Raw genomic sequence first — 26,102 nt, 5'->3', positions numbered from 1 at the left:
TAGTTCCCACAGCAGTGATCTTTTTTAAGTTTCACCTTTGTAGACATCCTTTCCCCAGAATCTAAAAACAATTTTTTTTGGAAACAGTCTAGGGCATCATGGAAATAATGTAGCCAGATGATTCATCTAAGCTAGTGGTTTACAACTTTTTTTCTACTTCAGCAAACCCAACGAGCATAGCATAGTCCCATCAGTAACCATTATTCACTGTGGCAGTGACTCAACAGTTATTTTCAACAGGATTTGAGTGTAGGGAAAGGCATGGTGATATAAACCCGCCACCCTCCACAGATGATTTTGATCTGTCCCCGTTTGATAAGTTCCCTTAATAGTGGCACGGGTTGTGGGGAGGCGAGAAGCTCTGAGTTGAGAAAAGGTGCTTTTAGGCATAGACAACAGTATCTTAATGGTCCCTATGTTTATTGGAAAAGCTACCTGTTCACGTTTGCATAAGAGAAGGTAACTCTAGATCATCCACATATTCTGAATTTGGAAAACAAGGACACAGCCCCTAGCCATCTGTGTGCATTACTGGATATAACTGCCAAATGTGTCTTGAGAGCTGGAGTCACAACATTAGTAGTCTAAGAGTCATTCCTTTCCCACTTCCTTGGTTTCTGAACAAATACTTTTCTCTTCCCATAGTGCTAGAAGTAGTACAGTACTGAGATTAGAGAAATAACATTCACTACGTGGGAATCCAAATGTTTTATACCCAAATATAAATAACTTGATTTTTCCCCCTGTGCATGCCACTTCTCTTCTTTTCTGTCTATATTAAGTATATGGATGGCCTGTGATCTCAGAAACCCTACTTATGCTTCCTTGTACTGTTTGAAGCCTAGAAGCATCTGAAACCAGATTTTAGCTACAAATCACTAGAAATTATGAGGGCTGATTTCATCTTTCACAGAGAAACTTTTATGTCGAGGTTTTAGAGATAATTATCTTACAGATCAAATTCTAATTATTGAGGTTAGTCAGGGTTGACTTCTTTTGGAGCAAAAGTGACATCCAGTGGTGAGAGAGATTATCACCTAATCATAGATATGCCAGAAAGAGGGAAGGAAGGTGATATTTTAAGAAACCTGCAAAGTAACATTTCATCTGTATTGTGACCTAGGATGAATTTTTTTTCCCACCGAAATACCTGCCAAATGATGGATGTAGACATAGTAAATATTCATTTCACTTTTTAAAATGTGATATGTTAATTATGACTTAAGTCATAGGAAGTTGTTAAGTTCGATTCAGTGAATAGCTGTGACCCAGAGCTGTACCATGCACCATGTGGGACAATGCCCTAGGAGCTTAAAATTTTACATCAATTAAAGTGGATGTGACATAAAAATGCTGTTCAAAAATACACAAGTATATATAATTTGGGGGCTGGAGGGGATCTTAGCATTCAGATAGCTAGCCCATTCCCCTCTTTTTAATAGATTAGGAAACTAAAATGGTAGGTGTCCAAGGCCACTTAACTAGTAAGTAACAAAGCCATGAACAGAATTGACGTCTTTCAGTTTTTGGTCCAGTGCTCTTTCCACTGCACTGATACTCTTTAATTTCCCACTTGCTTTGATTCCAAATGCTTTACTGCTTTTTCTCTTTATTATAGCCATGGTACACATGAGTTATGTCTTCTGTGGCAAAATAATCACTATAAAATTAATTTCTGTAACTTACACTCTTTTCCCATTCAAGTGAAGGATAAAGTTTCTCTATGAAAATTTTGGCTGTAAGATTACATAAATATTCAGTAGTTGTGTTCTGTAAAGTCACTGTGAACACTGAATTAGTGAATACCTAACCAGCCATGTTCGACCTCAGCTGACATCATGCCCATTGGGTGACTTAAGTTTTTTGACACTCTGCCCATGCGTGTGTCCATGAAAGTGCCACAAATATTGGTTTGGGGATTACATGTAAATTTTAGCAAGTAGGCAAATTCACTACAGAATCCGCAAATAATGAAGATAGATAGTAATTCTTAAGAGTGCAACACACTTTTTAGGTTCTTTATTTAAATGACAAAAATTATATCTTTCTTGTGCAGTAAGACTTAAAACAAGTCACAAATTATGAACTCTAAGGTAGAAATCGTAATCCTTTAGAGTTACTTTCCTGTGAGAGTTCTTATAAGTGGGGAGGAGCAACTTTATTTTTTTTCCCAAACTGGATAAGATGGCCCACTGCCGTCTGAGTTTGCTTATTTATAACTCTAAGCTCCTAAGCATGAAGCTTATGTCATTTCTGGTAAGTATTTTTAGGTGGGGTCTGTAGTGTAAATGATACTTTGCTGTGTTGATTTGTTTGGAAAAACTTGACCAGGGATCTTGAGTTGGAATGCCCTTCTGTGATTGATGACTTATGTATATGTGTCCCTCCCCTCCTACATTTTGAAGTGTGGATATCAAGAGAGATCTCATGGAGTGAGCACAACGTGTTATGCTTTTTTTTCTTGTTGAGGCACTTGAAGTGACAACTTGTCACTTTCATTCTAAGGTATATCTCTGTGAAGTAATTCTTGGTTAGATAGATCCCATTGTGAATATTTTCAGAAAAGAAATGAACTGTACGTTGAAGTTGTAAAATATCTGCTGAATATATTGTGTGCCTAGAATTATGCTGTACACTAAAGGGAAAATAAAAGCCACTATTAATCTTTGCCTTTGATGACTTTAGAATCTAGTTAGAGAAATAAGATAGTCAGCAAGAAATACCTAAAAAATACTATTGGTAACTTCCAGGCGATTCATATGGACACTAAAGTTTGAGAACCACCATGCTAGAGGAAAGAAAGCCTGAAGATAGGGAGATCAGTTAGGAAACTGTTGTAGTAAACTAAAAATGAGATAAGAAGTCTGGAATTGTGGCTTGAGGGGTAGGAGTAAAGATGAAGCATGACTCCTAGAGGTATTTTGAAGGAAATATATACAATATGGTAGTAAATAAGAAGATAGAGTAAAATTTGAAGTATTTTAGCTGTGATGGGATATAAGTGGAGTTATTATAATGGAATGAAGAATATGTGTCAGTTTAGGGGTAGAAAAAGAAGATAAATTTGACTACACACATATCTGATATGAGGTGATGGCAGTAGGTCCAAGTAGACATGTCCTAGATTCTAAGTGAATATATTATATAGATAATTAGAAATAATGGAATGCAAAGCATGGGGATGAGTAATTCAGAGTAGAGATATATAGTTAGAAACTTTAGCTTCTGGAGATGAAGAACATGAGAACTAAGGATTAAGTTGACTTGGAAAGAGGAGCTAGGTTCCAATGGAGGAATGGTCCTAGAGGTAGAATTATATTGTGGTGTTATGGAAGCCTTATGGAAAGAAAAGTATGGAGGATGACATGTTACTAGATGTAGGGGAATAGTGTTGCTTTCAGAGGGAAGAGCAAGTACAAGAGAGAGGCCGGGGTCTGCTTGGCATGTTAGAAGGAACATAAGGAGGCTGAGATGGCTGGAACGGAGAGAATGGTAGTAGGCCAGATGATATGAGGACTTTGGCTTTTATTCTGAATGAGATAGGAATGCACTGCAGAGTTTTGAATTGAGAGATGATATAATCTGAATTATATTTTAGAAGAATCTGTGGCTGTTGTATAGAGGGGCAAAAGAGGACTCAGGGAGATCACTTAGGGGCAGTTTCAGTAGTCCAGGTGAAAGATAATATTGACTTAGAATAGAGAACTAGTGGTGGAATGGTGGTCCAATTCTGTATATATTTTAAAGATAGAGCTGACAGTGGATATGGAGTATGAAAGAGAGATAAGTTAAAGATGACTAAGATTTTGGGCTTGAGCAACTGGTAAATAGAGTTGCTATTACTGACACAGGGAAAACTATGGAAGGAACAAGTTTAGGGGTAAAATAAAGATGCCGCTTTTGGATATGTTAAGTTTGAGATGCCCAGTAGACTTCAAGTGGAGATGTTAAGTAGTCAGTTGGATACATCAATCTGGAGTTCAGGGCAGAGGCTAGAGATAAAGATTTGGGAGCCATCAGTATATAGATGGTATTTATAGCTATGGGATTAGATGAGGTCACCTAGGAAGTGGAGGACAATTGAGAAGAGCTCTGAGGATTGGGCTTTGAGGAATTCCAAAGTTTCGTTCCAATGTTTCCATCATAGCAGAAGGTAGAATTCATAAACTGTAAGGAGAGTCAATAGAAAATATCTGAACTGACATAGAGAATAAGTAACAGAAAAAATAGAACACATTGTAAGACACATGTGAGACACAGTTGAAAGGTCTGATGTATGTGTAATTGGGGTCCCTGAAGGAGAGGAGAGAATGGAATGGACACAATATTTGAAGATATAATGGTCAATAATTTTCCAAAACTAATGAAAGATATCAGTGTATGGATTCAGAAAGCTCAGTAAACTCTAAGCTGGTTAAATACAAAGAAAACCATACCTGGCATAGCCTAGCCAGATTGTTCAAAACTGAAGACAGAAAATCTTAAAAGGAGGCAGAACAAAAAAAGCATGCTACCTTTAAGCGAGGAACAATAAGATGTTTTTAATGACTTTCAGCAGAAATTATGGAACAGACAATAGATTGACATCTGTAAAGTATTAAAAGAAAAAACTTCCAACCTAGAATTCTGTATCCAATGAAAATGTCTTTTAAAAATTAAGGTGAGATGAAGACATTTTCAGACAAATAAATGAGAAACTTTATAAAGTAAATAACAGAATAAACATGCAAAAAAAATCAGAAGATTTGAACAATATGATTAAACAGCTTGAACTAATTCTGTATAGAACATTATTCCCAACAATTGAAGAACACACATTCATTTCCTGTACACATGGAATATTTGTCACAGTAGACCATGTGGTAGCCCATAAAGTAAGGCTCCATACATTTTTAAAGAATTGAAGTAATATAAAATTTGTTTTATGACAGTGGAATTAAACTAGAAATCTATACCAGAAAGCTAAATTAAGAAACCCTGAGTGTTTGGAATTAAACAGTACACTTCTAAATAATCCATGAGTCAGAGAAGAAGAAATGACAATGGAAATTGGAAAATATTTGAACTAAATAAAAATATGACACATTAACACTAGTGTAGTACAGCCAACGCAGTGCTACAGGATAATTTATAGCTCTAAAGGCATATAATAGTAAAAAAGGTTAATGATATAAGCTTCCATCTAAAGAAGCTAGCTGAAGAACAGCAAATTAAACCCAAGGGAGGTAGAAGTAAAATAAAATAATAAAAATCAAGGAGTGAGCAAAAATAAATGAAACAGCAAATGTACAATACAGAAAATTGAAAAGGCCAAGAGTTGGTTTTTTGAAAAGACAGTCAAAATTGGCAAAGCCTCAGCAAGACTGATTCCCCTAAGTCCTCCCCAAAAATGGATGGGTGGATAGATAGATAACACAAATAATATCATGAATGAAAAAAGGGACATCGCTACATATCTTATAGATACTAAAGCAAAAAGAGGATATTTTAAAAACAGCTTTATGCTAATAAATTATGCAATTTAGATAAATTCCTTGAAGTACTGCTTAACAAAACTAATACAAGAATTAGAAAATATGGACAGTCCTGTATCTATTAAAGAAATGGAATTCTTAATTAAAAACCTTCCACAAAGAAAATGCCTGACTCATTTGGCTTCACTGGTGAATTCTTCCAAACACTTATGGAAGAATTAAATTCTCTAGATAACAGAAAGAGAGGAAAAATATCCCAACTTATTGTATGAGGTTAGGAACTGAGATGGTCATTATAAGAAAAGGCAATTACATCATGCACATAGATGCAAAATTCTTAAATGGAATATTAGCCAAGTGAACCCAGTGATATGTAAAAAATTATATCATGACTATGTAGGGTTTATTCTAGGAATGCAAGGTGGTTTAACATTCAAAATTAATCAGTATAATTCAACACCCTGACTGAACAAAGAAGAAGAACCATTGTGATCATCTTAACATAGGCAGAAAAATAATTTGTTAAAGTTTAATAACCCTTTCATGATAAAAACCTATCTAACTAGAAGGGAATTTCCAATATGATAAATGGTACCTACAAAAATCTTACAACTAACATCAGACTTCTTGCTGAAATATTGAATGCTTACCCCCACCCACCCAAGTTTAGGAACAAGGCAAGCGTGTCTGCTATCACCATTTTGTTCAACGTTTTATTGGAGGCCCTAGCTAGTGTAGTAAGGGAAGAAAAGAAATAGAAGAAAGATTGGAAAAGAAGTAAAATTGTCATTATTCACAAATGACCTGATTGTGTATGCATAAAATACAAACAAATCTATTAAAAGCTATTAAAATTAATATGTGAATTTTTTTAAATTGCTGGCTATAAGAAAAAGTACTAACTCAGTTATCTTTCTTTATGCTCACAACAATTAGAAAATAAAAAATTTAAATAACATTTACAATAGTATGAAAAAACAAAAATACCTAGGAATACATCTAATGAAAGATGTGGAAGGCTTTTACATTGGAAACTACAAATGTGCCAAGAAAAATTTTAGAAGACCTGGATAAAGGGAAAACTATACCATGTTTATAATTTGGTAGATATCAGTTCTTCCCAAATTATACTGTAGATTAAATACAACCCTCATCAAAATCTCAACAGGTTTCTTTGTGGAAATTGGAAAGTAGATTCTAAAATTTGTAGGAAAATACAAAGGACCTAGAGTAATCAAGGCAATCTTGGAGAAGAACACAGCTGGCAGACTTGCACTACCAGATACCGAAACTTATTATAAGCTACAGTAATTAAAACAGTGTGGTATTAGTATAAGGATAGACAGACAAATGGAACAGAAAAGGGTCCAGAAATAGACCCACAAATATATGTTCACCTGATTTACCACAAAGATACCACTGCATTTCATGGAGAAAGAATGATCCTTTATATAAATGGTACTTAGTAAAATGGCTATCCTCAATCCAGCCTCACAGCATACATAAAAATGAATCACAGACCTAAGTATGAAAAGGTTAAATAAATAAAGCTTCTAGAAGAAAATCTTAGGATCTTAAGATAATTAAAAGATTTCTTAAACAGTACACAAAAAGCACTAACCATAAAAGATATGATTGAAACTTTGGATTTTATTAAAATTAAGAACTTCTGTTTATTAACTGCAACTCATATATTGCTGGTGGGCATGTAATTGGTATTTGGTAGAACCACTTTAGAAAACTGGCAGTATCTACTAAAGCTAAAACATACGTATACCCTATGACCCACTTCTGGGAATATACTCAAGAGAAATGAGTAGTTATATCCACCAAAGGGCATGTTCAGGAAACTTTATTCATAGAAACTTTAATCATAATAGCCCCAAACTGGAAACAGTTCAAATTTCATCAACAGGAAGACACATAAATTGTGGTATACTAATACAATGAATGATGACATAGTAATGAAAAAGGACTACTATGACGGCAGTGGGGCCCTAGTGGCACAGAGGTTAAGTGTTTGGCTGCTAACCAAAAGGTCAGCAATTCAAATCCACGAGTCACTCCTTGGAAACCCTATGGAGTAGTTCTGCTTTGTCCTATAGGGTCGCTATGAGTCAGAATCAACTTGATGACAACCAGTTTTGTTTTGTTTTGTTTTTTTTGACAGCAATAACATGGCTTAGTCATTGAGATATAATTTTGAGAAAAAAAATCCAGATATAAAAGAGTAATACTGTATGATTTCTTTTATATGGATGAATGGATGGATATATAGACTCCTACAAGGAGCCCTGGTTGCTCAGTGGTTAAATGCTTGGCTGCTAATGGAAAGGTTGATGGTTCAAACTCACCAGCTGCTCCACAGGAAAAAGATTTGGCAGTCTGCTTCCATAAAGATTTACAGCCCTGGAAACCCTACGGTGCAATGCTGCTCTGCCCTATAGGGTCCCTATGAGTCTGAATCAACTTGTCTGCAATGAGTTTCTTTGTTTGTTTATTACCCATAAATACGTAAATATATACTTGTGGTGGTAAAGGTCAGAAGAGGTTCTTTTACAGGGTAAATGAGAGGAAGCACAACGGAGCTTTCTAGGGTGCTGGAGAATGTGAAGCAATGGGAAGCTTGAGAAGGGATGCCCATACCAGCATTATTTTTAATAGTCCTAACTGGAGATAACCCAGATGACCTCTAACAGTGGACTGGGTTGATATACTAAATTATGTAATATTCATAAGTAAACTACAATATGTGACAATGAATGAAATATACCTGTAAGCATAACATGAATAAATCTCAAACATAATGTTGAATGAAAGAAAAAAGCCATTTGTAAAAGTGTATACTACGATTCCATTGATAACGAAGTTCAAAAATAGATAAAAGTAAACTATAGCATCAGAAGTAAATCAGAAGTAAATTAGTTAACTACCTTTTCAGACAGGGGATGACTGGAAGAGGGGAAGGGCAGGGGCACTTTGGGCATGGCAGTGTTCTTGACCTGCGAGGTAGTTACACCAACATTTGCCTTGTGGTTTTCCATTTACATTCCATAAGCCTGTTGTACTTCAATAAGAAAGTTAGGAAACAAATACTTAAAAGTTTTATACCTACTAAATAAATTCCAACATTATAGGTGTCTTTTTGAAAAAAAAAAAAAAAAAAAAACACTTCATAAAAGTGAAAAACATTTTTTTCTATATGCTCCTTTTGCGTTATACATAGATTTTCCCATATTATTTAATGAAAGCACACCATGTTTGTTTGTAGAAAATTTTCCTTTTGTGTACTGTAAAGTTTGATTTTTTTTCTTTCTGATACTTGGAAACTGAGATGCGTCTAAAATCTACCTTCACTTTCTGATCATGTAATTTGCTGCTTTGGTAGCAATTTATTAATGCAAGCATACTTTTAATTTTGAATTTTGTTTCTGTTCTTTTAAACACATGATATCTTCTGAGAAAATGAAGAGTTCATGATTCCTAATCAGGTGGCAGGCAGACTCATTAGTAAAATGTGACTCTTTCCCTTTTTAGATTTATTACTTGAAGCAATTTAGTTATTGATACCAATTCCTGGTTTGGCATTTAGAATAGTTCTATTTCTCACATTGAAGATATGAGATAGATGTGGTTTATTACCTTTGCAGTTTTCAAGAAGAGTTATCTACTAATCTTTGCTCCTAATATTCACTGAAAATACTAATTTCTAAGTAAAAATTTTTGGGTGAGTAAAATATTCCCTGTATTGTTTTGTTCAAATAGGAGATTATGTGTTAACATACTTGCTCATAGTAATTGTTTCTCTTTTTCTAGAGAAAGTCTCTTCATGAAAACAAATTGAAGAGACTTCAGGAGAAAGTAGACGTTTTGGAGGCAAAGAGAGAAGAATTGGAAACAGAAAATCAGGTGTTAAATAGGTAATGTTTTATATATATATACCCCAATGTGGTTATTTTAATGTTACAGAACTTTGTTTCTGGGTATAATCCACATTATGTTTTCTTTTAAACTATGTATTTTTAAAAATTCTAAAACTATTTGATAACCCCTAATCCATTATCCTTTTTTTCTTCTTCTAACTGAATGTTCCTTCAAACCAAAGGATTTCTATATGTGCCACGTGTTTGTGTTATGGTTGGGATTGACAGGAAAGGTCAGTCTGCTACAGTAGCTCACTTTGGTAGCCACAAGTGTGAGTTCTTGCTGCTGAGACAACAAAACAGTTGCAGCTATTGCATGGTTGTTAAAATTGTGGCTCTAGCTTGGAATCAAAGGTCAAGTTTTGGCTGCCCAGTGTGGAAAATATTATTGGGTGGTAGCTTCTGGGTTTGGAGTCACATCCAAGCACAGCTGATAAGCAACATCGTTAGCTTTTTTAAGCAGAGAAGACTTAGCATATTAAGTTGAATTTTTTCAAGTTAACATATTTCTGAAGGGACTGAGAAAATCAGTAGTAGCATTTATAACACATTTGATTCAATTTAATAAAAAAATATTTTCAAATTCAGCTAATCAGTGGTAGCCTTCAGCACTCTAGCTATTCAAGTACTGGATGTTCTGTTATGGAAACTGCCTATTATATCAAGCAGTGATGTTTCATGACGTGCACTGTTGTTTTGGGGTATAATTGTTACCCAAATTCCAACTGTTGTTTTTTAGAACATTCAAGAAACTTCTAGACTATGGAATTAATGCCAACTCTACAGTACTCTATTCTAAAGCAGGAAATCACCAAATTCATTCTAAAACAAAATCAACTTACTACCTCTTCTATTAATTCCAATTAATATTGAAATATCAATTCAAGACTAGGCAGTTGAGGCACAGATCATGTAAAACTTTGGGTGATTTTGTAACTATATGTGATTAATCAGTGTGATTGGTGGTCAGGAAAGTCATGTTATGACCAATAAGATGATGATCTATGAAGGCCTTATAAGTTAGCTTGTTTCTCCAACTGATTTTTCTAAAATTGGGTAGCTTCCCCTTTGTGATTAGCTACATTTTTGTAATTAGGTTGAACCATATGAACTTGCTTGTAATTGACCATATTTCAACTACAAAAATGACACTTTCACAAGGTTCAACCTAGTATTTTCTGCATTTCCATTTGATTCCTTCTGTAAGATAAAGACCCCTTTTGGTTTAAAGGTGTCTTTCTTAGTTTCAAGATTCACAGTAGGGAGAGGCAAATAAAACTTTTAAGTAAGTTGATAACTGGCAGTGCTGATAATGTTCACATGATTAAGATGTAATGTCATGTTTCTGTTTATCTTTCCAAATAAACAGAATTTTATCTGTATATTGCATATAGATAAGTCTTCTAATCCAGAAATGTTTCTCTAATTTAAAATTATATTCTGTGAACCATACTGTTCTTCTATAGAGTATAACTGTATTAAAGAACAGTAGTATGATTTTTTTCCCTTTTAAGGCAAAATGTTCCATTTGAAGAATATACAAGGATTCAGAAAAGACTGAAGGATATACAGAGAAGACATAATGAATTTCGAAGTTTGATTTTGGTTCCTAACATGCCTCCCACAGCATCCATCAATCCTGTTAGCTTTCAGTCATCAAACATAGGTCCAGGCATGGAACTGTCCTTTCCTTCTCATCTTCAGGTATGGGCAGTTCTTCTGGGGAGAAAAAGTTAGGCAAGTGTTTCTGTAGGTTTTTCTTACCTGTTTAAGTAAAAATTTAAAACATCAAGTTGTGAATATGGTAGTACTCAGAATTACCTATAAAAATGATATACTGTAAGCCCAGTCAGTGTTAACTTTTCCCTTTCATTTTTCAGAAAAATTTCCTGAGAAGCAAAGTAGATTTGAATTTACTCTGACTGTCCTTTAGTGATGGTGCTAGGAGCAAAATCTCCTATCAGGCAGTAGAAAAGAAACTTGATTGATTGGCTCTTAAGTAACCTAGTTTGTAGCCAACAAATATGATACTACTATTGAGTGTTTACTAGGTGCCATGTACTGTAATATACATTTTCCACACAATGTTTTGTCATAATGAAAAGTGCTTTGAGGTGGGTATTATTATTCCCAATTTACAGATGAGGAAACTGAGTCAGAGAGATAAAGTGACTTGCCTAAGGTCACACCTAGTAATGGAGCCCTGGTGGCACAACGGTTAAGCTTTTCTGCTAACTGAAAGGTTGGTAGTTCAGACCCACCCAGTGGCTCTGCGAGAGAAAGACTTGGTGATTTGCTTTGTAAAGATTATAGCCTAGAAATCCCTAGGGAGCAGTTCTACTCTGTCACATGGAGTCACTATGAGTTGAAATCAACTTGACAGCACCTAACAACAACAATAACATAGCTAGTAAGTGACAGAGTTAAGTTTCAGACTTAAATCTGTGTGATTCCAAAACGTGGTCTCTTTCTACTATATAAGTGCACTAAAATATTGAAGGAATCAAATTGATTGATTTTCAGAAGATAGACCATTAATAAATAACTGCATTTGATAATGTTGTAAGCCCTGGAGATTTAGTCACTGAGTACTTTGTTTATAATACACTGCTGTTAAACTCCAGTCCTGTTAGAAAAGCTGCCACATAAGTACACTAGGGCCTGCATTAGTTCTCATTCACTCCCTGCTGAATTGTACAGTCAGAAAAAAATAGACTTTCGGTTTTGCTTCAGGCTAGAGCCTGAGGCTGGAGAGAAGTGAGGACTGGTTAGTAGTCTAGCCCATGCTGCTCTGTTCTTAAACTGCTAAAATGGTCATTGTTTCCTTGCCAGATGTTGCAGGCCTGTATAAAAGAGGCCGACTGAGGCTGCTGCTTAACAGTTACTTTTCCATAGTTTTTCTAACAGTTACTTTTGCTGTGCTTTCTCTGCAACATTTTAAGGAGGAACAGCATCAAAGGGAACTCTCTCTACTGCGGAAAAGACTAGAAGACCTAGAAACAACACAAAGAAAACAACTAGAGGAACTTGGATCTCCTGGGGAATGATGTTCTTGGAGAAAAGGCAGATCAAAAGGGGCGAAATCAGTGACTCAATAAAGCGTAAAGTTTTAACATGTGGCATTTAGATACTTTATTACTGTTTGCCAGAACACTTGAATGTGCCTCAAGGAAAGGTACCAGCTGCATACTGTATTTCATGACTTTTGGGATTTTAGGATACCAACAACAAACAAAGCATTAAAAGAAGCCATTTCAGAGAGATTTAGATTATCTGTTGACAATCCTTTGAAAATATAAAAAAAAGGAATTAGGGAATCAAGTTTTAAAATTATTTTATTTTGTTGAAGTTTTTTGGCATTTTGCCTGAAATATGCCCATGTTGAATTCCCTCTTCCTCATCTTCAGGATGCTTGGCAACAACAGGGTCTGCAAACATCTTCTGTTTTACTCTGTACAAGAGTTACAAACCTCTAGTTCTTAAAAAAAAGGATGAAAATTTAAAAGTCAGCATAAAAAATAAAACTTAGTTACCTAAATATATATTCATTACAAAGGCTACCTTTTCTAAAACCTGTGTGCACATAATTTATTACAGAGCTTAATAAATATTTTTCTATCTATATTGTCTTGTGTTTAATTTCACTTTGACCATACATATTTAGGAGTGGGAGCCCTGGTGGCGCAGTGGTTAAGAGCTCGGCTGCTAACCAAAAGGTCAGCAGTTTGAATCCACCAGCCGCTCCTTGGAAACCCTGTGGGGCAGTTCTGCTCTGTCCTATAGGGTCACTATGAGTTGGAACTAACTCCACAGCAATGGGTGTGGGTTGTTTTGGGTATTTAGCAATGTAGATAGATCTCACTGAGTTTGGCTTTGTTGAGTTAGAATTTTAATAGAAGATAACAAAGTACAAATAATTAAATCCTGTGGCTGTATAAAAATGGGGCCATCAATTGTAAAACTTGAACCCAGTGTGTTTCCTGTAGAAGTATTGTTGGTATTTAATTTTGCTTTCCACTATTTTGAATCTAACCAAATAATTATAAATGTTTTATTTCTGCACGTCCCTAAGTATGCCATCATTTACTTTTTTCTCCACTGTGCACCCAGCAGAAGCTTTTTATGTAACATTTTTTAGAGGAATTCTGCTGGAATAATTTCATGCCAACAAGGCAGAGCTCATGCCTGCCAAACTAAGTGGAATGTTCATTATCCAGAAGTCTTCATAATCAAAAAATCCAAGTTGATATTGGAGGCCAGGAATGTAATCGAGCAGCCCTTAGCATCAGTTAACAAGGAACTAGATTTAGACTGACTTACTATATAATATAGCTGCTTATTCACATAGAGTATACAGTGACATCTTGTTCATGAAAAACAATTTCCATGGAGCCACTTAGAATAAAAAAGCTACTATAGCTGGAAAATTGAAAGGAAAAAAATTTTAAAAAGACAGAAAGAGCCCACGGTTACATCAAAATGTTTATTTCTGGATATAGACATTTAAAACATTCATCTCCAAGAACAGCTTCAATCAGGTATACAATAAGAAATAGACTTTAAATCCTAATACAGAAAAGGTAACTGAATAAATTTTTAAATGCTGCTGTAGACACTAGTGTTAGAAAAAAAAGTTTATAAATGAATCGTTTTGCACCAAAAAAATATGCGAAGAAACTTGAAAATAGATATTGTTTGCCATTTGTTTCTCTGGTTGCTGTTTAATATGGACCCAGTGACTGATTGTCTTCAGCACACATCTGATTTGGCCATTTACTGCGTTTGGCTAATGTGATCCAAAGTGTGGATCTAGACAGTGCTTTTCACTGGAAGATTGACAAACACGCTACATACATTAGTGAATCTTCACGCCACCTCAGTGAGGTAGGATAGAAATATTATACAGAAATCGAGGCACAAAGAGGTAAGTGACTTGCCCAAAGTTCCCAACAGCACAGTCCCTGAAGAGCAGATAATTCTCCACACAGGACTTGTGTGCCAGAGAGCTGGACAGGGACACCCTCATCTGTAGCATTTAGTAAATACTTAGATAAAGCTGTAGCTGATCCTTTGAGTTTTCTTAGCATTTCTGTACCCTAAAGAAGGGGAAGTCTTTTGGGCAACTCTCCTACCCTTGGCTCTCAGCTCTCCTACTAGTGTTCACTTATGAACTCCTTCACATCTTTCAAGACTGCAGCAGCCCTAGATGGGGCCAGACCTCTCACCTTAATACTTAATAAGGAACTTATTTGGTAGTATTTTTGAGGTGTCTCCATTGGACAGACAATGGTCAAAAGCAACGGGGTTGGGAGGGTGCTATCAGGGCAGTAACTGCTTCATTTCTGATCAGTTGGTTGAGGTGTCACCTCTCTCTTTACCAGATGTTGAGGAGAAAAAAAGAATTTCATTTATCTCAGATAAACTTCACATTTAAATCCTGATGTTACATACAGTATTGGTAAATGATTTTAAGGAATGTGTGATCAATGTTTTGCTTGCTATTTGAAAATATTTATTTTCTAGATTCGGAATTTGGAACACCAAGGGTAAAAGGTGCCATAAGAGAAGCTTGAGAGAGTTGCCAATTACGGTTTTTACTTCTGGTTTAATGGAAAACACAGTGGTATTAAAATTGGTCATGAGCAGCAAAAATTCAGGAATAAAAAATCAGCAATAAAAAGACTACAGTATCACTGGAAAGGGAATTCTTTAAAAAGAAAGGCATGAATAAAATGGATATTTTTAATTCTCCTGTGAGGAATACTTTCAAAAAGTACATAGTAAGACTAAGATACCAAGTTGTATACTAATATTTTCAGGCCTTGAGCCTTAAATATATATATTTATATATTATACTCCAGTGTGAACAGCAATTTCATGAAATGTAAAATGTATTTTTTTTTAATCACACACAAGTATTTATAACCACAGGGTTCACTTGAAATCTAAAGCAAGGAGACACGAGTCTAGAAATGTAGGATTGGGAGAGCGAGTACTCTTCCACAGATAGTTCTGATCAAGTTTTTAAACAGTATACGTAATCTACTAATGAATTTTCTCTTTTAAACAATACCCAGTATGCCCACTATCAGATACATGCTGTATGAAAAAATAGAAAAAGAAAAAAAGGAATATAAGTTAGAACGAAGTGGGTAAAATGCTATTGCATTTAAATAAAACTCTCCTTGCTTTAGAGCTCCTTGGTGAAATGGAGGTGAGTTTGATGAGTGCAGTTGGTGACCACTGAAAAACACGAGCCCTTTCAACGATGTTGCAACACTGTTAGTTTTTGGTTTAAAAACACATATACACACTCACGAATGCTAAGTGTACACACTACCAAATTTTGCGGTCAGCTTTTCCAAGAACTACTGGGGAAAGTTTCAATGCTGCAAATCCTCGAGGTTGCCCTAACACCCCCACCTTGTTTCCAAATGACTCATTTCACATTTTGTGTTGAGCACTGGCAGTGTCCCTTTTCTGCAGAGGTGCAGTGTAGTCACAAGTGCTACCTAGCTGTAGTTTTCAAACAAAACCACTTATATTATTGTGCTTAAGTGGAGGCTGTAGTTACAATACTGACACTTGCTTACTGGCCCTGTATTCTCTGTAAACAAGGAGGCTGTTTGCAACAACCACTTCAACTCTATTTACAGAAGGGTTCCCACAGGCACAATGTTTGGTCTGCTTTCTAAAAGCTGTGCATGTACCTTGGTCTCTTACGAAGACAGTGCTCAAAGTGGAACCTATGTGCAAACTTAAAAAATTAACGACACAGAGTAGCTCAAGCAGCCATTTTGCTCCCAAGTCGTCTGAAGAACTCTGCCAGATTAAGCCAGGCCCCAGAGTGCTTACATCCACTTGCATTTCTTCTTTTCATCAAATAAGACTCTTACATGCAAGAGTTGTTTCTGAGCTTCTTCCAGCCCTCGTTCTCTTTCTAGTTTATTTAGAATCTGTTGACAATTAGAACAGTTATTTTAGATATTGTGGTTTTAGCATTAAATGGGTTTCTTTTTGGTTTTTATTTTTATTTTTTGCATTCCTGATGCTGTGAGTGGTAAAATCTGTATGAAACAGATGCCAATATTTTCTCCGATCATTTACATACTCACTTTGCAAGTTGTTTTGCTGAGTCATTATCACAGGATCAACAACATTTTGGCTTAAAATAGAAGCTCACAAGAAATACCAACTATCTTCTTACAAATATGGGGCCAGACTTCAAGGCCCTGCTTTAATGCATTATGTCATAGCCATTCCAAGCACAGCAAGCATTCCTGGGCAGCCAACATGCAGGCAAGTATTCTTCAATGCAGCAGGCAGGGGCATCCTGGTAAGAGATGAACACTTCCCTCCCCTCTTCCCGCCCATCCTATGCAGTGTAGTCCCTCCTCTCCCCTACCCTCCCCAGTGCTTCCCTTTTCACCCCTAGCCCCTGGAAAGAGGGATGCTTATCATGTTGAAGGAACTCATTGCCTCTACCCTACCTTAGCTCTTCACTTGATCTTCAAGTAGCAAATGGAATGGGTGAGCTATTCTCACCATTGACATGGATAGCCTGTCCCAGCATGACTGAGTGGGGGGAATCAGGGAAGGGGGGATTAACATATATTTGGAAACAGCGCATCTGATAAATGTGTCTGTGTGAATTCCCAAAGAAAAAAATCCAGATTTAGGAGAATTAATCATAAAGGAGAATGGTTTATTGAAATAGTTTCTTAAGTCAGAAATATGTCATAGTTATTCAGATAACTATTGAATACAGAATCTAGGTGGTTTAATAAGCTTAGCTTTCATTTTAGCAGATTACAATCCAGCATAAACTGGCCCCATTTAATAGGACCACTACTTACTTATCAAGTTATTTTAAGTCAGTGTGGCTGTAGGCCACAAAAACTCAAATGTAAATTCAGGTTGGTTCAAAAGTAGGCAGCATGATAAAACTCAGAGGGGCAGCCAGGTGCAGGGTCTGGCTTGGTGCCAGGATCCCCCATCTCAGACAGGCTTCCTGGCCTCCCTTTCTGGCCATTTGGGATGCCACAGCTGTCCTGAGACCCATAGAAAGCTATACCCAAATCCTTGCGACTGATTCATAGGTTTTTTTTTAAAAAAATTGTTCTAATTTAAAATCTTACCTCATCAAAATACTTTACGATGTATTTGTAGATTTCTGTCAAGGCCACTTCTTCATTAAATTCATTTTCATGTTTCTTAAATAAAGAAAGGCTTGTTGAGAAATTCTGGAATGGTTTTTTTTTGAAAGAAGTAACAAAATGTAAGTTATATCTGTTTTCTAATGCTACCTTAGATTCCTGAGTTAAGAATTCTTCCATTTCTGAAGATGACAATGGAGGCAAATCCCTGATTGCTTTGTAGTAAGATTTTACTTCTTCTTTGTAGGTTGGGATATCCTTGGCGTAGAGAAGTTTATTAGTTGGTGCTTCCTGGAAGAAAAGCAACCATGGCAGAAAGAGTGCAAAACCAAGGAAATTTGTAACCGTACCAATGTATCTGAACCTCCACTACCAGTATTATCCCCTGGTAATGAGGCTTCATGCAGTAGGCCTTAATAAATGTTGTTGACTGCATGACTGACTGCCATCTATATAGTTCTGGTGACTCACTGTTATTTTCAGGCAGATTAAATGCTAATATATTCTGCCTTCCTCTCATAAAAGAACTAAAATTATTATTTTTGTATGACTTTGAGTTACTGTAACAATGGAACTTATTTCAATCACAGTTCATTACTAATGGTTGGAAAAAGCCTGAATTAAAACATTTGCTCTCATCCTCACCCACCAGTGAATTTTGGCATTTATAAAAGACTTGATTGTAGGTCTGATTGGGCCCTTTATATAACCACGAAACTGGTAACTAATTGGCAGTGGCAGATTTTTCTGCTTGTCCCTTTTATTTCATTAGATTATAAAGATCTTCCAGTTTCCTCAAGGAAATGCATGGTCATTAGTGTTGGTGGCTGTGGGGTCTGATTTTGCATAGGTCCCCAGGCAGTTTGAATGTTCTTATGTAACTATAACAATGATAATATTAAAAAACTGAGTAAGTGAAAATTTAAATAATCATTTTGCACACAATTTTAAAAAAATTCTACTTAGGAAGGATGGGTGACAAAGAATATCTGAAGCTGAACCAATAACTTGATGAACCATTCTGATGCCTAGACTGAGATATTTTTACTTGTCGAGTTTAAGTAGAACCCACAAATCATGTGATCATGCATTCAATAAACATTCAGCCAGGCACTACAGTAGGCATTGGGTATATAAAGATGAAAGAGACCAGTACCCGACCTTAAGAAGCTTACAATCCAGTTGGGAAGACAAACTTACACATTGCTTAGTATAAGTGATCAGTAAGTAGGAGGGTATAAAATAAAGATAAAGACTATAGAGGTAGATCATAATTCTGCTACATTGTGTGATTTTAGGCAACACTTGTAACCTCAGTGGCAGTGGGTTTTGTAACCTCTCAGAGCATCAATTTCCTTATCTATACCTTATATGGTTATATATAAGGTATACACCTTACCTTATATGGTTCTTGTGAAGATTAATTGAAATATACCAAGAACAGAGGAAGTAATTAATAAATAACCATTTTTACTATAAATAGATAAACATTTAACTGTCACTGTGCTGAATGCTAAGAACTTTATTAGTCAAATGAATAAAGTGTTGTGGGAAGTAGATCAGGGGAAGGTTCAAAGCATGTGTATTTACACTGATCTGAGCCTCGTGCAGTTTCTGGTACACATCTGGAAATCGTGTTGAATAAATGAATGAGTAGTATTTTACTAAACAGAGTAGTTGTGAGACAGGAAGGGGATGAACAAAGGGATATGAAAACAAGTTCATAGTGTGTTTGGGAAAACTAAACTAGCATAGAGAGCATATGAAGTGTGCAAGAAAATGATGAGGTCAGAAAAGAGACCCGAAGTCCAGTCAGGAAGGGCAAGGTGGCACTGAGAAGATTGTTAAATGGTAGGTAATGGGAAGTATTTAAACATTTTTAAGCAGGAAACTGACAAGATCAGGTTTATGTTCTAGAAAGATCACCTGAGACACAAGTGAAAAGGAAGTCTGGCGGGGGCAGGGTACACAGCAGGGGCAAGGACAGCGGTTAGGAGGCAGTTACTACCCTAGTGGAGAAGGGATGACAGGATGAGGCAGAGGGAATAAAAGGAAACAACAGAGACATTCTGGAGACAGAAGTGAGTAGTAACCAACTGACTGGAGGGAGAGGTTGGGAGAAGGGAGGCAGAAGAAGGAGTCAAAGGCCAAGGATTCTACCTTGAGAGACTAGGCAATGCTCGAGAAGACAAAAATAAAAACAGGTTTATTCTGTAGGAATAGTGGTGATAGAGAGTATAGATTTAAGCTAGGAGTCTGAGGTGCTTAGTAAACATCAATCACTGTTCATCCCAGGCACTATTAAAATCCTCTACCAAAGAGCCACAGTTCAGCGTTAAAAGATTTTCTGAAATGCATTAGGTACGGATATTACTCAGTTTAATGTATTTTGGAGTACTTCATGTAAGACCAAAACACCTCTTTCAAAGTTTGCTCTGTATTTTTATCTTGCTTTGCTTGCTTGAGGCTTTTGATCAGCCAAGAACCATAGGAAAACAATATTCATGTTTTGATTATAAACTGACAAACCAGTAGTGATGCAAATCTCAGGCAAGATTTTCTTCCCCATAAGCAATTTGTCATATTCAAATAGAGCCTCTTTTATGTATATTCAGATGGAACTAATTTATGGAACTAATTTAGGCAAATTTCAATAGTTTCACACTTTGGGCTAATGTTTTATCAGTGTCTGTAGCATATTTTCTTCAGGAAACAAAGAAAATCTATACTTTGTGGTGAATTTTTTCACAGGCAGAGTTCTGCAGTAGGGTGGGGCTAATCTAATATTTCAGCTTTCACTTAAAAAAATACTAGATTAAAAAATAGAAATAAATGAGACATATTTTGGAGCAAAATGAATGTACAGTGACCATCATTGGCTATTTCCTTTCAGCTGGCATGGTTTAGGCCAATCGTTTATTATTTTTACAGAGTTGGTTTACAGGAAATAGAGAGTACTTCAAATTCATAGGAGGACGTTCAAAAAATACTACAGTGGAGCCCTACCTTCCCTAGTTGCTGCTCCGTGAGAGAAAATGCATCCATGAATGCCTGGGCAATCACTGACAAACAGCCATCTATGTGCGGCGTCTTCTTAATGTCAAAGACAAACTGAGGGTTCTTCAGGATGTTTACCCAGAAACGAAGAGGAAGGCTGTTCAAAAGGAGAGAGAAATCTCTTTCAAATAGGGCCATTCATATGAGGCCAGTGTTCTGTTTATCCCAGTTTGTAAACAGGCGTTTTTATCCTTGTAATCAAAGTATACAAGTCTGCTTTGGCAGACATACCAAGCAACAGATGGCAGCATCACTGAGAGAGAACAAGAAAGGGTTAAACTAACAGGGCTACTGAGAGGAAGGACTAGAGGAGGATAAATCTGAAAGTGGATAAGAATTTTCTCCAGATAGTTCTTGATAATATTAGATAATGGTTACCAATGAGAACATCTCATATTCAGAGCTGTAGAATCTGACCTCTACTCACTTCCTCTAGGTGCTGCCCACCCACTGCCTTCAAGGTGATTTGGACTCACAGCGACCGCATAGGGTTTCCGTGGCTAAAATCTCTACAGAAGCAGACTGCCACATCTTTCTCCCTCAGAGCCGCTGGTGGTTTCAAACTGCCAACCTTTCAGTTAGCAGTCGATCATTTTAACCACTGTGCCTCCTAAATGCTACACCCTGGTCTAAGCTACCACCGTCTCTCACCTGGATTATAATCCCCAGCTTCTGATGGTTTATTCTCTACACAACTACCAGTGATTGTTTTAACGCAGAATCAGATCATGTCTCTCCTCTGCTCCAAATACTACATGTTTCCATCTCCTTGCAGGTAAAAACCCTACATGGTCTGGCCCAGTGCCCCCATCTCCTACTACTTTCTACCTTACTCATTCCAACTCAAGTGGCCTCCTCACTGTTGTTCAAGAATGCCAGCCAAGCTCCTGCCTCAGGACTTCTGCTCTTGTTGCCTGTCTTCCTGAAACTCTCTTGAGATGGTCACATGGTTTGTGCCCTCACCTGTCACCTCTTTCAAAACTTGGCTCAAATGGCATCATCTCAGTGAGGACTTCTCTAACCAATCTATCCTGACACTCTTTATTCTCCTTTCCCAGTTTCTCCATTGCACACATAACCTTCTCATATACTAAGCCTATTTTATTGTCTGTCTTCACCCATTAGAATATAAACTCCATAAGAACATGGGTTTTTGCCTGTTTTGTTCATTATTTTATCTCCAGCAGAGTTCCTGTGTGTTGCAAGTGGTTAACACACTCAGCTGCTAGCTGAAAGGTTAAGGGTTCAAGTCCACCCAGAGGTGCCTTGGAAGAAAGGCCTGGCAATCTACTTTGGAAAAATCAGCCATTGAAAACCCTATGAAGCCCAGTTCTATTGAGGTCACCATGAGTTGAAAATCGACTAGACAGAAACTGGTTTATATTTCTAGCACCTATACCAGTGCTTGGCACATAGTAGGTACTCAAATAAATACCTGAATATAAACTTGAGAACTGTTCAAAGTCCAACTCTAGCCTCTACCATATGGCTACTGGGTCTCTCAATAGCCTAAAGGCACTTCCAGCCCCACTGTCCTGGCTGCTACCCCTGCTCAGATGCCATGTCTTCATGGTGCAGTGGTGGGCTGCAGCTCCCAAGCTTGGTGCGAGAATAGCAGGGCAGGGGGATAAAAGGCTAGAACACAGGAAGGGAGCGGACTGGGGCAGGGAGTTGGGCTAGACCTGGATTAAATGGGAGAAGCTCAGATCTAGACTCTAGAACTTCAGCTTTTAGTACTTGTTTAAAATCGTCTGCCTACCTTCAGTGCTTGGAAGGGCTTGAGCTTGCACTGAGAAGTTGTTCATCATAACTCTGAGTCTTACTCAGCTCATGCAAAAGTATTTCAAATAAAGGTAATGAGCTATATTTTTTTTTTTACTGCAGAGACATTTAGAATAAATCTAGATTCCTTACCCCTGCCTGAGGTAAAATGTTAATAAATAAAACAAACCTTTGGTTAATTCTCCTGGCATCTGAGTACTGTATTTGATAAGGCTGAAGCATTTATATACAGAATCAGAGTGTAGACAAACACAGTGGCTGAAAGGAAGGGAGTGAACACAAGCAACGATCTGAGATAGGCCTGGATAGGGCTTAAGCATGCAGGAAGAAGACAGTTTGGAAATTGCAAAGTGACCGATTCTTTTAGGGACAAATAAAAGAGTCTTTAATGAAAACATTGTATGAGGAATCCCACAAAATATTAATTTCTCATCCTTCTGGTCAAGCTAAACTCATGTTAACATTTTAGACAGTGTTTTTCATGCATTAAGGATAATAGATTTTTTTACTTAATCCTAAAGAATAGAATTCTCAGCATAGAAGTAGTTTTATTTATTGTTTAAAAATAGTAACAGAGCAAGAAACTATTTTGACATGATAGCTTACCAAGCACAAAGATTCTGATAAATCTTCCTATCTTTGCCCTCAATTTTAGTTATTCTGTCCCAGATTCGTGAAAACAGTCAATAATTGCCTACATTCCCACCTGTTTGTTTTCCAAATATGTACAACATCAGGATCTGTGATTTTTTTGTTTTCAGCCTGGGCATCCAAAAAGTCAAAAAAGTATTTTATAGCAAATGGGGCTCTGCTGTTGGGTAAACTCCAAATGCTTCTAAAAAGTTTTTCAAGCACAGAATGAATTGCCACCTGAAAGACAGAGGACATTGCATTTGTGAGATTAAAAAGAAAAAGTATATAAATATATACGTGTGTGTATGTACAGTAGCAGTTTTGAAAACACGACGGAAAATGAAATCCAAGTTTAGAGACTATAGTGTACAAAACAGAGAAAAGCTGAAAAGACAATAACTAAAATTGTCAAATGAGGCCAACACTCACAGTATGGGACAAAGGTCCTGGAAACCCACGGCCAAAATTATAAATTTGTTTCATAAGCTTCTTGCTGATGACAACAGTGTTTAGCCAACAGGGAGAATATCTTAGAAATCTCTAGTGGTTGAAATGTCAGTTGTAGGGCTGTACACATAAACCAAGGAGCCATGGATGTTTGGCTTTTATAGTTATGCTCAGCCTAGAAAAACTCAAGTGATGTTGCTCTGTTCCCAGAATTTTTCTTGCTGCACATGTTTCCATCATAGGGTTTTATTGTGGCCTTTCCAAAGCACGTGAGTGCTTTACAAAAACCAAATAGGCAGAACTCTGTGAGACAGCTGAGAAAATTAAGAGGCTGTGTCTGTCCTCTGCTCACTAAACATATCTACTAAGCTCTACGTGGATTCTCTGCTGTAATCTGAAGAAGCATGCCCATCAAGTTACTGGGGCCAGGTGCAGATAACAGCATTTATATTGCTAGTCATTTCAGAAAAAAAAAAGGACCACCACAGATTTCTGTTAATCCTAACAAAAGCCAAATAACGAAAAATTGGCTCCTGATTTGGTATTCCACTGGCTTTCACGCCTGACATTTTTATATGTGAATAGAATTCTTAACTTTAAAATGAAAAAAAAAATCAGTAAGATTTACTTGGTTTATAGTCACTGACCCCGCCTTCATTTTATTTGCAATTCAAAGAGAGTTTTATTGCTCATAGATAATAACAAGTAAACAAAAAGGAATAATTATGCTGTCAACCTAAAAAATAACAATAGCAAAATGGTGGGTAAAGGGGCTGGGAACAATATTAAATCCCTGATTGAAGATGCTATAGTGGAAATTTGTGAAGTGCTGTTATCTTTGCAGTTTATATATATAAAAAAAGAAAGCGGGTAGGAAGTGTTTACAATTTAAACTTTCATTTTGCTTTGCTAGAAGGCACAAGGGATTTGTAACATTTTCACACTTCAGTGGAAATTAAGTCAAACACATCATACACCCCCAAGGTAGCCGTAAAAGCGCCCCCAGAACAGTAAGTGTACCTTGGTTGACAGCAGCTTTGTCAGATACATTTCTTTTACTTTGAACTTGTGCTTCCCTCGATGTCTCTTTCCTTGTACATCTTGGAATGCTTCTGAATCTGGTAAAATCTAAAGGGAAGACAGAGTAGTAGAAGTGTTACCCAAGGAGACCATTCATACTACAGAAGGCATGCGATTCAGCAGCGAGCGCAAGAAAGCCTTAACTCACCAAATGGCAGTGGTCGTCTGAGTATTCCACGTCTGAACGCCAGAGAGAAAGAGAGAAAACAGTCCATTAAAAAAACAACCACGGGCTAATTGGCTATCCCATAAAACGCCCCATTTGTGCTATAAACTGAAGAGGTTACCTAAGTTACATTTTTTTCACCCTTTGCTACATCTTAAGATCTTAAGAACGGTATGAAGATAGATAGTATGAGCTAGAGCCTGCAGTGGGAAGCACGTTCCCTGTCCTTGAAGTGTTGAAAAAGAGGCTAAAACTTGGTGACGGTGGGGTAGAAGAGGTTCAAGTCTCACTCACTTAACAAATATTTATGGAGCACCTACTATGTGCCAGGGGCTATCAGGCATATAACAATGAATTAAAAAAGACCTAGTTCTTGCCCTGTTGGGGGCAGTGGTGGTTCAGTGGCAGAATTCTTGCCTTCCATGCAGGAGACTTGGGTTTGATTCCTGGCCAATGTATCTCATGCTCAGCCACCACCCATCTGTCAGTGGAGGCTTGCATGTTACTATGATGCTGAACAGGTTTCAGCAAAGCTTCCAGACTAAGATCGACTAGCAAGAAGGCCTGGTGATCTACTTCTGAGAAATCAGTCAAGGAAAACTCTATGAATCACAGCAGTCCAACCTGTAAGCAATCGTGGGGTTGGCGCAGGACCAAGCAGTGTTTTGTTTCGTTTTGCATGGGGTCACCATGAGTCAGAGGCCAACTCCACGACAGTGAATAATAACCACGACAGTTTCTGCCCTAACAGAATTTACATTCTAGCCAGTGAAAGACATCAAACTATTAATTACACAATTAATTAACTGAAAGTGTGATCAGGACCATGAAGGAGAATTATATGCTAAAAGAGTATCTAACAAGGAACTGACCTAGTCTGGGATGTTTGAGGAAGGCATGTTTGAGCTGACCTAAATGAATGGATAGAGTTAGCCAGGCAAATGGAGAACGGAAACAAGAAGTGCAAAGGCCCTGAGGTGGGAAGGAGCATGATCTCTTCTAAGACCTGAAAGAAAGGTGATGAGGTGGAGCTCACAGAGCAAATGGGAGAGTGGCACAGTGTGAGGAAATTCTTGGAAGAAAATTGGGTGTAAAGGGTAAATGGAGGAATAAGAGGGAAGATGAGACAGACTAGATTATTTTTGGAATGCCAATGGAAAGGACGCAGTAGAGGGGAGAGAAAGAAAGTACAGGTGGCAGTAGAGATTACTGATGATGTAAGAATGCTCAGATGGCCTGATCCACAATCGGTCACGAGGATGGTGCAGGACCAGGCACTATTTCCTTCCATTGTGCATGGGGTCGACTCCACAGCAGCTAACAACAAGAAGAATGTCCAGATCAGAAGGACTGTGGGATCCAGATCACAGATGGGGAGACTAGC

General features: G+C 37.1%; 2 protein-coding genes across 11 annotated transcripts in view; one reads left to right on the top strand and one right to left on the bottom strand.

Annotated features, from left to right (window-relative positions):
• Positions 1-13,012, top strand: part of CEP83 (centrosomal protein 83) — a 151,579-nt gene extending 138,567 nt beyond the window's left edge. For 5 of the 6 annotated variants that reach the window (XM_023738581.1, XM_023738577.1, XM_023738580.1 and 2 more), the window contains 3 exons: positions 9,291-9,394; positions 10,912-11,101; positions 12,340-12,570. In XM_023738581.1, coding sequence (XP_023594349.1) covers positions 9,291-9,394; positions 10,912-11,101; positions 12,340-12,444 — 399 coding nt within the window. In that variant the 3' untranslated portion in view covers positions 12,445-12,570. Of the gene's footprint in view, positions 1-9,290; positions 9,395-10,911; positions 11,102-12,339 lie in introns of all 6 variants that reach the window. The other variant, XM_004384208.2, reaches the window with a different exon arrangement.
• PLXNC1 (plexin C1) overlaps positions 12,737-26,102 on the bottom strand; it is a 183,844-nt gene continuing 170,478 nt past the window's right edge. For 2 of the 5 annotated variants that reach the window (XM_023738576.1, XM_004384207.2), the window contains 7 exons: positions 24,701-24,732; positions 24,493-24,600; positions 23,099-23,262; positions 20,560-20,707; positions 17,704-17,844; positions 17,536-17,610; positions 13,867-16,353 (listed from right to left, as the gene is read on the bottom strand). In XM_023738576.1, the coding sequence (XP_023594344.1) occupies positions 16,249-16,353; positions 17,536-17,610; positions 17,704-17,844; positions 20,560-20,707; positions 23,099-23,262; positions 24,493-24,600; positions 24,701-24,732 (773 nt within the window). In that variant the 3' untranslated portion in view covers positions 13,867-16,248. Of the gene's footprint in view, positions 12,876-13,677; positions 13,817-13,866; positions 16,354-17,535; positions 17,611-17,703; positions 17,845-20,559; positions 20,708-23,098; positions 23,263-24,492; positions 24,601-24,700; positions 24,733-26,102 lie in introns of those variants that run through there. The other 3 variants (XM_023738574.1, XM_023738572.1, XM_023738575.1) reach the window with 3 other exon arrangements.

The sequence above is a fragment of the Trichechus manatus genome, unplaced genomic scaffold, assembly GCF_000243295.1.
Source record: "Trichechus manatus latirostris isolate Lorelei unplaced genomic scaffold, TriManLat1.0 scaffold00119, whole genome shotgun sequence".
Classification (NCBI taxonomy): domain Eukaryota; kingdom Metazoa; phylum Chordata; class Mammalia; order Sirenia; family Trichechidae; genus Trichechus; species Trichechus manatus.
This window is presented reverse-complemented; position numbering and strand designations above follow the sequence as displayed.